This window comes from Seriola dumerili, unplaced genomic scaffold (assembly GCF_002260705.1).
Source record: "Seriola dumerili isolate Sdu_G_001 unplaced genomic scaffold, Sdu_1.0 BDQW01000242.1, whole genome shotgun sequence".
Lineage (NCBI taxonomy): Eukaryota > Metazoa > Chordata > Actinopteri > Carangiformes > Carangidae > Seriola > Seriola dumerili.
This window is the reverse complement of record NW_019174497.1, coordinates 8,449,709-8,462,007: the sequence shown is the minus strand read 5'-3', so window position 1 is coordinate 8,462,007 and position 12,299 is coordinate 8,449,709. Positions and strand designations below refer to the sequence as shown.

General features: G+C 43.1%; 1 protein-coding gene across 1 annotated transcript; it reads left to right on the top strand.

Moving 5' to 3' along the window:
* LOC111229667 (protein NLRC3-like) lies at positions 1-8,100 on the top strand. Its single transcript, XM_022756087.1, has 7 exons — positions 1-110; positions 269-497; positions 2,242-4,042; positions 4,157-4,330; positions 5,238-5,411; positions 6,587-6,633; positions 7,559-8,100. Exons 1-7 carry the CDS (start codon positions 108-110, stop codon positions 8,098-8,100), a joined length of 2,970 nt encoding a protein of 989 aa, XP_022611808.1. The 5' UTR covers positions 1-107.
* The last annotated feature ends 4,199 nt before the right edge of the window (positions 8,101-12,299 follow it).

Here is a 12,299-nt window from a genome sequence, read left to right as displayed (position 1 = left end):
TGTGAACTCTTTCTTCATGATTCCTCCACAGCGTGGACCAGGAGAGTTCCGAGGTTCCCAGTGGTCAGTCTGCCCAGCAGCATCAAACACAGCTGGACTCCATATTTATGGTCTGTATATATACAACTACTACTGTTACATCTGGTCTCTTCACAAAAATCTCCATGCTGCACTTTTTAGACAAGTGGATTGTCAGTCCAACATTGATCTGATGTTTGGCTCCATGTTTTTAGTTTGATGGTGTCTTTCATATAGTTTTCTGTTCCAGCTGCTGGAGGAGAACATGGTCACTTTTGTGAAGAATGAGCTGAAGAAGTTCCAGAAGGTTCTGAGTCCAGGGTACCCAGAATGCTTAGAGAGTCCAAGGGAGGATGAGGAGGTGCTGGGTGGTGAGGATGAAGAACTGAGGAGGAGCAGCAGAGAGGCATTTCTGAAGATCACACTGAACTTCTTGAGGAGAATGAAGCAGGAGGAGCTGGCTGACTATCTGCAGAGCAGTAAGAGGATTTCTCTTCCTCTCTGCAACTTGTTCCCGTCTAGTCCATCTGACTGTTGTGTGTGCCTATGCACTAAACAACAGCTCACAGTACCACACCTTCTTGGAGTCTCTGGGTGGTGTCCTGGAAAGGGTTCCGCCTAGGGACTCTATAGTTCTGCTGGGGGGGGGGAACTCCCATGTGGACAATGATGGAGAAACCTGGAGGGACGTGATTGGGATGAACGGCCTCCCTGATCTGAACCCAAGTGGTGCTTTTTATTGGACTTCTGTTGTAGTCATAGTTTGGCCATAACAAACACCATGTTCAAACATAAGGTAGCTCATAAGTATACTTGGTACCAGAGCACCTTAGGCCAAAGGTCGATGCTCAACCTTGCAGTCGTATCATCAGATCTGCAGCCATAAGTTTTAGACACTTGGGTGAAGAGAGGGGCAGAGCTGTCAACTGACCATCAACTGGTGGTGAGTTGGATCAGATGGCAGGGAAGGCTGTCAGACAGACCTGGTAAACCCAAGTGTGTAGTGAGGGTGTGCTGGGAACATCTGGTGGATGCCCCTGTCAGTGAGGTCTTCAACTCACACCTCCGGAAGAATTTCTCATACATCACAGGGTACGTTTGGAACATGGAGTCCGAGTGGTCCATGTTCAAAACTTCTATTGCAGAAGCGACAGTTGGGCGCTGTGGCGAATCAGGAAGGGGAAGCAGGGCTTGACCCAGGCTGTATTCAGTCGTGGAGGAGAACTGCTAACCTGGACTGGAGATGTTGTTGGGCGGTGGAAAGAATACTTTGAGGAATTCCCGAATCTGGCAAAAACGTCCACTGTGGAGGAGTCAGAGTCTGAAGACTTGGGGGAAGTCTCATCTATAATCCTGGCAGAGGTCGCTGAGGTAGTCAAGAAGCTCCTCGGCAGCTGAGATGCTGGACATTGGAGGACTGTCTTGGCTGACATGCCTTTTTAATGTCGCATGGAGGTTGGGGACAGTACCTATGGAGTGGCAAACCGGGGTGGTGGTTCCCATTTTTATAAAAGGGGACAGGAGGGTGTGCTTCAATCATTGGGGTATCACACTGCTCAGCCTTCCAGGGAAAGTTTACTCCAGGAGGCTGCAAAAGGAGGCTCCAACCGATTATGGAACCTCAGATTCAGGAGGGGCAATGCGGATTCTGCCCTGCCCGTGGAACAGTGGACCAGCTCTTTACCCTGACGAGAGTACTGAGGAGGGCATGGGAGTTTTTTTCCACCTGGGGGAAGCTGTGGGGGGTACTGCAGGAGTATGGGGTCCCGGACCCATTGCTATGAGCCATTCTGTCCCTGTAAAACCAAAGTATCAAAGCCAGGTGTGAACTGATGTACTTATAGCTGACCACTTGTGATTGGATCACTGAAGACGCATGTTAATACCAGGTCTGAACAGGGCCTCTGATGGTTGTCATAGTTTGCAGCCTTGTCTCCATGTCTCCTTTGGCTGACTGGAGGCTCTGGGCTCTGTGGGGTGTTTCCAGGTCTGGCTACTCCTGTGCCTCGCCTCACCAGGTGTTAAACTAGTGCATTGTAGGGCTTGCAGTCTCTCCTTGCATTTCATCTTTGATTGATGGATCTTTAGGCCTCTCATGTTCTTACAGATCTTGCCACACGAATACTCTATACTCATTGTCATTTGTCAGTTGCTGTTAGTTGTTAACTTTGGGTCAGAAAAGTCATATAAAGCTACTTGAAATGTGTTTTTGTCTTCTTTCAGAATCTCCTGCTATGTGCCAGCCTAGACTCAAATCTAATCTGAAGAAGAGGTTCCAGTGTGTGTTTGAGGGGATCGCTAAAGTAGGAAACCCAACCCCTCTGAATCAGATCTACACAGAGCTCTACATAACAGAGGGAGGGACTGGAGAGGTCAATGATGAACATGAAGTCAGACAGATAGAAACAGCATCCAGAAAACCAGTCAGACCAGAAACAACCATCAGACAAGAAGACATTTTTAAATCCTCACCTGGAAGAGCTGAACCAATTAGAACAGTGATGACAAAGGGAGTGGCTGGCATCGGGAAAACTGTCTTAACACAGAAGTTCACTCTGGACTGGGCTGAAGACAAAGCCAACCGGGACATACAGTTCACATTTCCACTCACTTTCAGAGAGCTGAATGTGCTGAAAGAGAAAAAGTTCAGCTTGGTGGAACTTATTCATCACTTCTTTACTGAAACCAAAGAAGCAGGAATCTGCAGGTTTGAACAGTTCCAGGTTGTGTTTATCTTTGACGGTCTGGATGAGTGTCGACTTCCTCTGGACTTCCACAACACTGAGATCCTGACTGATGTCACAGAGTCCACCTCTGTGGATATGCTGCTGACAAACCTCATCAGGGGGAAACTGCTTCCCTCTGCTCACCTCTGGATAACCACACGACCTGCAGCAGCCGATCAGATCCCTCCTGAGTGTGTTGACATGGTGACAGAGGTCAGAGGGTTCACTGACCCACAGAAAGAGGAGTACTTCAGGAAGAGATTCAGAGATGAGGAGCAGGCCACCAGGATCATCTCTCACATCAAGACATCACGAAGCCTCCACATCATGTGCCACATCCCAGTCTTCTGCTGGATCACTGCTACAGTTCTGGAGGATGTGTTGAAAACCAGAGAGGGAGGAGAGCTGCCCAAGACCCTGACTCAGATGTACATCCACTTCCTGGTGGTTCAGACTAAACTGAAGAACGTCAAGTATGATGGAGGAGCTGAGACAGATCCACTCTGGAGTCCAAAGAGCAGGAAAATGATTGAGTCTCTGGGAAAACTGGCTTTTGACCAGCTGCAGAAAGGAAACTTGGTCTTCTATGAATCAGATCTGACAGAGTGTGACATCGATATCATAGCAGCCTCACTGTACTCAGGAGTGTTCACACAGATCTTTAGAGAGGAGAGAGGGCTGTACCAGGACAAGGTGTTCTGCTTTGTTCATCTGAGTGTTCAGGAGTTTCTGGCTGCTCTTCATGTCCATCTGACCTTCTTCAACTCTGGAGTCAATCGGATGTCAGAAGAACAATCAACCTCCCAGAAGTCTGAACCAAGAGAAGATAAATCTGCAGAGTCAAACTTCTACCAGAGTGCTGTGGATGAGGCCTTGAAGAGTCCAAATGGACACCTGGACTTGTTCCTCCGCTTCCTGCTGGGTCTTTCACTGCAAACCAATCAGACTCTCCTACAAGGCCTGCTGACACAGTCAGGAAGTGGCTCACACACCAATCCAGAAACAGTCCAATTCATCAAGACAAAGATCGAAGAAACTCCCTCTGCAGAGAAAAGCATCAACCTATTCCACTGCCTGAATGAACTGAATGATTGTTCTCTGGTAGAGCAGATCCAACAATACCTGATTTCAGGAAATCTTTCTACAGATAAACTCTCTCCTGCTCAGTTGTCAGCTCTGGTCTTCATCTTACTGTCATCAGAAAAAGATCTGGATGTGTTTGACCTGAAGAAATACTGTGCTTCAGAGGAGGCTCTTCTGAGGCTGCTGCCAGTGGTCAAAGTCTCCAAGAAAGCTCTGTAAGTGTATAGATAGTTGGATTTATTTATTATTATATAAAAACACTGCTATCTTTTTGACAGGGGAGAAAATAAATTCCTTTCTTCTTTCATTCCTTATTATCACCTCTTCAGGCTGAGTGGCTGTAATCTCTCAGAGAGAAGCTGTGAAGCTCTGTCCTCAGTTCTAAGCTCCCAGTCCTCTAGTCTGAGAGAGCTGGACCTGAGTAACAACAACCTGCAGGATTCAGGAGTGAAGCTGCTGTTTGCTGGACTGGAGAGTCCACACTGTGCACTGAAAATACTAAGGTCAGGATCATCAACCTGTTTTAATATATGACCATTTAAAATCTGATTTACATTTGAGGATACTGTCATGTTTGTCTATATATTTTATACTTTCTCCATTAATTATTCTCCATGAGAATTTGTCATCAACTTCTTTTGATTTATTGTTTAAATATTCAAAATGCTTCAGGTAATTTTCATTTAACATTTATTCTAAATTTGTCTCCAAAGATTGTATCTGGATCGAAATGTACCTAAACAAATATAAACCAAAACATAAAGCTAAGTGTTCAGAGAGGAACTTGAAGAACCTCAAGCACTGTTTTCACGATAAAAGGCAGACTAGTTACCTCCGTCTCATGGCTACTTTGATATACCAAGTCACTGTTTTTCTTTTGTGCGTGCACACAGCACAGTCTCTTTCTCCCTTTTTGACAAGAGCTTCAATCTTCATCAACAAATCTTAATGTTTTTAACGTCACTAAAAGCATGACTCTATAGATGATAATGCTGCTCCATTGCTTTGGCTCAGACTGAATTACCTCAACAACTATTGGATGGATTTTGATGAAATGTACACATTCATGTTCTCCTCAGAATGACTTGTAATAACTTTGGTGATCCTCTGATGTTTGTTCAATACTGGGAATTCAAGACAATGGGGGCTTAGCCCAAACCTTTGGAGAGGGACTGAGGAATCCTCTTTGGGAGATTTAAAAAAATATTATTTTTAAAAACATTTAAATGCACAATTTTCAAGCAATTTAAGATTTTAAGAATACTAAGAGCCTCTTAGGTTCTCAAAGTTGCGTCTGAGGACACCCCCTTACCTTATCTTTATGGCTGAGCCCACCAACCCTACATAGGAAACTCCTTTCAGCCTCTTGTATCCGAGATACCGTTAGACCCGTTTTGTGTGTCTGTTCAGTCTGTCAGGCTGTCTGATCACAGAGGAAGGCTGTGCTTCTCTGGCCTCAGCCCTGAGCTCCAACCCCTCCCATCTAAGAGAGCTGGACCTGAGCTACAATCATCCAGGAGACACAGGAGTGAAGCTTTTGTCTGCTGGACCGGGGAAGCCATACTGGAGACTGGACACTCTCAGGTATGGAGAAGTCTACTGCAGCAACAGACAATGTTGATAGATGTTATGTCCCGTCTAGGGGTGGCCAAGACACAACATGAATACCACATCTTTCCCGAGTCCCAAGTAGCCACAGAAACGAATTATTAATCTTATCGACGGGAGTCTTTATTTTTTAACAATGAGCAAATTATAACTTCAGGGTGGACATAGGCCAAAATAACAAACAAAAGTCTACCTGAAAACAAAACATAACTTGCCTAAAGATAACCAAAACCAAAATACATCCACTAAGCTCCCTGTCTCACAAAAACAGGAGAAAAGGGGTTCAGAACTAAAAAAGGCAGTCCACCCCTACTAGCTCTGTCAAATTACAATGCACAAAGACGTATGGCGGTGGTAACGTGTGGCTGGTTGGGATGGGCGAAAGAAGTGGCTCTCCCCTCAAGCTGCTTGGTTGCACCATCTTGCTCTTTAAATGCTGGTGGCCAGGACAGGAGCCAATCAGCTGCCACTGCCAATCAGCTGCCACTGCCAAAGCTGCGCCCCAATCACTGTCTGGTCACGGCATACATACATTTACATACATCATGATCATGCTACCTGCCAAAACACAAAGAGAACACATACAATGAAATACAATACAACCGCAGTTGTAACAATAGAGAATTTTCATTGAGTGTTATATGAACAATCACATATTTAGGAAGCCTTTTTACTTCATGCAAAACAACATTGGTTGAACATGAAAAGGAGACGTGAACGGTGTCTCCAAGCATCTCCAGGAGCAAAAGTGATAATTGCTTGTTGGTAATGATTTTTGCTGTTTGGACAGATTTCTATCTTAAAGTAGCCTTCATTTTGAGAAATATCCTTTTCTACCCTCTTCCCCAGGATCATATCAGTTCAGTGTCTGCACAGAAATAGTTTCAGGGATATCTTTAGCCTAGGTTAGCACAAAGAGGAAAAAATAGATTATTACTAAAGTACAATGATTAGTTATGCCTACTGTCGCACAGTTAAGGAACCAGATTTTACATTTTACTGCAAGTTGAACTATGTATGTGACAAATAATGAATCTTGAATCTAGTTAGAACTGTGCTTAAATGTGACAACCATAGTGTGGGAGTGATGTAATGTCAATGTGTGCATGCTGAAAGAGAATGTGCTGCTCTGACCCCCCTCCTCCTTTCAGGGTCGAGCCTTGTGGAGTCCAATGGTTGGAACCAGGTCTGAGGAAGTGTAAGTGTGTTTTTTTAATTTGAGTCATGAAAACAAAGCAGCACATTCAACCATCTCCAAACTGTCACATCCCTGATGTCATGAGTCACCATCAAACTCTCAATAAATAAACAGAGGTCTGTACTATGAAGCAGGATCTGAGGTTATTGAGGTAACTTCAGGTTTAACTCTAGCTTTTCAGTCCTACCAGGTGGTTAACGGGGTAATTCACCATGGTAACTTAACCTGAACTCCTAACCTTCTCCTGAGCAGGTTAACTTCGGAGGATCTGGAACTTCAGAACTGGAAATAAAAACTAAACCAACAATGATCCACACATTGTTCAATATTTTCCATCATTACAAATGAACATTTCAGTCAGACTGACTCATCAGACATCAGCTTCTTCTCTCCTTTTTTCTTTCTCTCCTCTCTGCAGCAGAAACAGTCTGACATTAACTGTAACTGTTTTATCTGCTTCACATATACATAACAGTTTGTTCATCATCAGGCAAAAGAAAAAAAATACTCACTAAGAAACTTAATAATTTGTGCACCTATTTACAGTATATCCTTAGCCGGACTTTAATAATTGGAAATTATTTCTACCATTTCTTTTCTATGTCATGTAATCATATTGTATTTAACAACAGGTATCAGTGTTTCTTCTCATATGATAATATAAACTTTATTCATGGTTCTGACATTGTTGTTTATAATTAGCAACTCTGGCTCTTTCTCATAAACGCGTTCATAGTTGGATAGGAAAACCCAGAGTGAACTGAGCCAGGTGATAACCAGCTTCTTAGAACAGGTTATCAGGACAATGTTAGGTTCACTTAAGCCAGATAACAAAAAGTTATCCTGGGTATGTTGAACCTGCTTCATAGTACAAGCCTCAGATGATAGATCAATAACTGCGGCTGTGTCTTGTTCTCTCCATCAGATTCCTGTGAACTCACAATCGACACAAACACAGTGAATACAAACGTCAGACTGTCTGACAACAACAGGAAGGTGACACATGTGAAGGAGGATCAGTCATATCCTGATCATCCAGACAGATTTGAATACTGGCCTCAGCTGCTGTGTAGAGATGGTCTCACTGGTCGCTGTTACTGGGAGGTCGAGTGGAGAGGAATGGTTCATATGTCCGTGAGTTACAGAAGTATCAGCAAGAAAGGAAACAGCTCAGATTGTGTGTTTGGATTAAACAATCAGTCCTGGAGTCTGAGAGGCTCTGATGATGGTTACTATGTCTGGCACAATGACACACAAAAACCAATCTCCTCCTCCCCCTCCTCCTCCTCTGTGTCTAACAGAGCAGCAGTGTATGTGGACTATCCTGCTGGCACTCTGTCCTTCTACAGAGTCTCCTCTGACACACTGATCCACCTCCATACCTTCAACACCACATTCACTCAACCACTGTATCCTGGGTTTGCAGTCTGGTGGTCTGGTTCCTCTGTGTCTCTGTGTTCAGTGTAGCAGAGAGAGTCTCCTACTGTTAGAGAAACATTCTCACTGTTGAACAAATAGTTCAGTCTGTACATGTTTGTCTCTTTCCCTCACAGGTTTTCAGATCAACGTATTAAATCAGTTTACTTGTTAAACTTTTCTAAATCATTCCTTGTACACTTCTTTCTCTTCTTTTAAAGGTGGAAGCTATGATTAATGTAGGATAAAACTGTTGTTGAATTGGAGTTTTTTAAGATTGTGAGCATCATTTTCTTATCTTTTCACAACAAAAGCAGCACTGTGAATATCAGTGTTTTGTCTTTCTCTGACAGTCACTGAAAATGGTCCATGGCTGTGCTGAAGGTTCCTTTTATTCATATATATATATATATATAGACCCCAAGGGTGCTACCATGGGCTAGTAATCCATGGTAGCAGTGGCGAGGCCTAGCGTCTTTGTCACAGCCAGCATAAGCTACGTCTAACATAAAGAAAATACCCCAAGGGTCAGCGAGAGCAGGGGTGGAAGATGACTCACAGGCAGACTATACAGCAATGGACACTGGAACGGACATGACTATGAGTTGGATATGAGACTCAGTGAAGGATAGGGGCACGGACCTATTCTCTAGGACTAGAGCTGGGCAGAATAGTTCTCAGGGTGACATGAGCGTAGCTGGAGAGAATAAAAATGTTAGGCTAGAGGGAAACAAGCTCCGGATTTGTCCTTGTGGCTGGCAGAAAGTAACATCAGTTGGAGGCCTTAGAATGCATCAGGGAAGAAAGAGATGTGTTGCAAAGGAAAGGCAGTGTGGCCGCATCGATCGATACTTTTTAAGAAGTCAATCGAATAAGTCGGATGAAGTCCAGCGACAGGTAGAAAACCACAGTTCGAAGGATATCAATAACACAGCTACAGAGGGGGAAGAGGAGACTACAAGAGGGGATGCAGCTGATATTGAGGTGAACAGGCCAGTCAGAGAGAGAAATATGGAGCAGAAAACTAGAGTTAAATGGCCGAGGGCAAATAGCAAGAAAGAATGGGAGTCAGTCAATAGAGATTTGTCAGTAATTTTAAGCAGACTAGGAGGAAATGCAAGCGATAGACTAGAGAAGATGGGAGATATAATTTACTCCTATGGTGCAGAAAGATTTGGGGTGCAAGACAGAAAGAGGGTTGAAAGAGTACAGTTAGTTAAGTCTAGACGGCAAAGGGAAACGGAAAAATTAGTTAAGAAAAGAAGACAATTAAGAAAGCAGTGGAAAAGGGCAACAGAGGAAGAGAAGGGGGGGAGTAATGTGTTGCAAGAAGATTTGAGAGGCAGGCTAGCAGTACTTAGAAGGGCTGAATCTCTTAGGAAAAAGAGAAAGAAGAAAGAATATGTAAGGACAGCGTTTTACAGGGACCCTTTCAAGTTTGTTAAAGGATTGTTTAACCAGGAAAAGGGAGGGCAGCTTAAGGCAACAAAGTTAGAAGTGGAAAAGTATTTAAGAAACACGTATTCAGATTTGGAGCAGAATAGAGTAGTAGGCCTTCCACCCGACATGCCACCATTAGGAAAGATAGATCATGAGATGGATGTTAGACCACCCAGGTGGAAGGAGGTTGAGGAGGTAGTCAGGCGTGCAAAGGCTTCTTCGGCCCCAGGGCCAAATGGAGTCCCCTACCGGGTTTATAAAAGCGGACCTGATATCCTAAAGTTTTTGTGGAGGCAATTAAGAATAGTTTGGGAGAAACAGGTTATTCCCAGAGCATGGCGTAGGGCAGGAGGTGTTTTTATTCCAAAGGAGAAGGAATCCTCAGACCTGAGTCAGTTTCGAATGATCTCTCTCCTAAATGTAGAGGGGAAGATCTTCTTTAGCATAGTCGCACGGAGATTAGCTAGTTATTTAGAAAGGAATAGCTTAATAGATACTGCAGTACAGAAGGCAGGAATACCAGGTTTCGCAGGGTGTTTAGAGCACACTAGCATGATTTGGCATCAAATTCAGGCAGCCAAGACAGAGAAAAGAGACTTGCATGTCATATTTTTGGATTTAGCAAATGCGTTTGGTTCAGTGCCACATAGCCTTATTTGGGAAGCATTTGATCATTTTAGAGTGCCTGGAGTAGTGGTTAATTTAGTAAGGTCGTATTTCCAAGATATTAGACTATGCTATGATATTAGACTAGGCAAACCGGTGTGGAGTAGAGCAGGTCCCAAAGAGAAGAGAAAGCTAGTTGTGGAGCAGGTTCGTAGACAGGAGGAAATATTAAGGGGTGCAAAGGCAGTGGCCCAGGCTAAGCAGGGACAGTGGTTGAATTGGGAAGGTGTAGACAAGAAAAAGCTTAGCTGGAAAGAGCTGTGGAGTATGGAGGAAGTTAGGATTAGATTTTTGATAGGGGCAACATATGATGTATTGCCAACTCCCCAGAACCTAAAACTCTGGGTAAATGGAGACCCGTTATGTTCATTGTGTTCAGGTACTGCAACTTTAAAGCACATTTTGTCAGGCTGTAAGGTTAGTCTGTCGCAAGGCCGGTACACGTGGCGACATAACCAGGTTTTAAAAAGCTTAGCTGCAGGAATTGAAGATTTACGGAGGCAGGCAAATTTAGGAGGGCCTAAAATAAAGAGAGTTGCAATCAAGTTTGTTCAAGAGGGAGAGAAAGTTGGTAAGACAGCAAGGAGGCAAGGCAGCTTAGAGGAGGCTTGTGATTGGGAAATGCAGGTAGATTTAGGAGGAAAGCTTGTTGTTCCCCAGGAAATAGCCAGTACAAAGCTAAGGCCTGACATAGTCTTGTGGTCTAGGAGTAGAATGAGAGTATATTTCATAGAGCTGACTGTTCCGTGGGAGGCTTTAGTTGAAGAAGCATATGAAAGGAAAAAGCTCAGGTATGTAGAGTTAGGGGCAGAAGCAGAGCAGCGAGGATGGAAAGTTAGGATTTGTCCAGTGGAAGTAGGATGTAGAGGATTTGTAGCAAGGTCTGTTGTCTCTTTGGTGAGGGAGTTAGGAGGAAGTGGACAGAGTGTGAGGAAAATAGTAAACTGGTGGGGGCACTGGTGAAAGGAGGTTCCCACCTGATGACCCCAAAGACATGTTAGTTATCACTGCTCATTAGTCTGTATAGCTAAATTAATAGTTATCATAGGACTTAGGATGTTAAGCTTAGGGAGCTATTCACTGAGTCTGGTCCATTTTCTGTAGCACAAGTTTCTTGTGTTTACCTTAAATACAGTCCAGGCTTTGCTGTCATTTTTACACTGTAGCGTATCCCATGGTGTTTTATTTAACAGTCCATTACCTGCTGGTATTTTTTGCAGTGTGTATCCTTCTCAATATTAAGTCCCTCCTTTTCCGTCATTTTCTGGTCTTTTATTTTAATGGTACACCTTTTAACTTACTTTGTACAGTGTATCACCTTTTGTTAACTTAAACCAACCATTATTTGCTGTCAGTTTTTACAGTCTACTGCCTGGGCTTTGATTTTGACATTCCATCATTTCCTCCCCTGTACCCCATGATCTTTAATCATTTAATCGTTTAATCGTTTTTTTTAGTGTACGTCCTAGTTGTTTCTTTTGAGTCCATCCTTTTCTGTCATTTTTTATAGTGTACCCACTGGTCTTATTTTGACGGCCAAGCCTTTGCTGTCATTTTTACAGTTTACCCTTTTGTCTCTCTTTTTTTTTTTTTTTTACAGTGTATGCTTTGGTCTCTTATTTTGAGTCCATCCTATGCTCTCATTTATACAGTAATTTGACATTCCATCCTTTGTCCGTTTTTTATAGTGTATAAATAAGTGTAAATCAGTGTGTAGATAAAAGGTTGAGGTTATATTTTGGGTCCATCCATTGCTTTCATTTTTATTTTACAGTTCACCTGTTTCACCTATATCTATAAACTTCTGTATGATCTGTTGCATCTACATCTATGAAATTCTGTCTTCTGCTGCAGCAGAACTTTGTCTCCATCAGGTCACAGCTGAATAAATATATGTAAACAATAAATAAAACAAACAGCAGATTCCAGTTCTTTACATCCATTAAGAAAATATCAGTCTGATAAATAATGTGCCTAGTGGAATAACATGCAATAGATTAGAACTTTTTGAAGTCCACAGTAAAGAACCACAGTGAAGTACAGTAAAGAATTAAAGTCAAGACCCACAATAAAGACCCATACTAGAGTGCAGTAAAGAACTGCAGCAGAGTACAGAAAAGAACCATGGTAAAGAACCACAGTTC

Coding starts and splice junctions, on each gene's coding strand:
- LOC111229667 (XM_022756087.1), top strand. Junction 498..2,241: donor GGCTGACTATCTGCAGAGCA/GTAAGAGGATTT, acceptor GTCTTCTTTCAG/AATCTCCTGCTATGTGCCAG. Junction 5,412..6,586: donor TGGAGACTGGACACTCTCAG/GTATGGAGAAGT, acceptor TCCTCCTTTCAG/GGTCGAGCCTTGTGGAGTCC.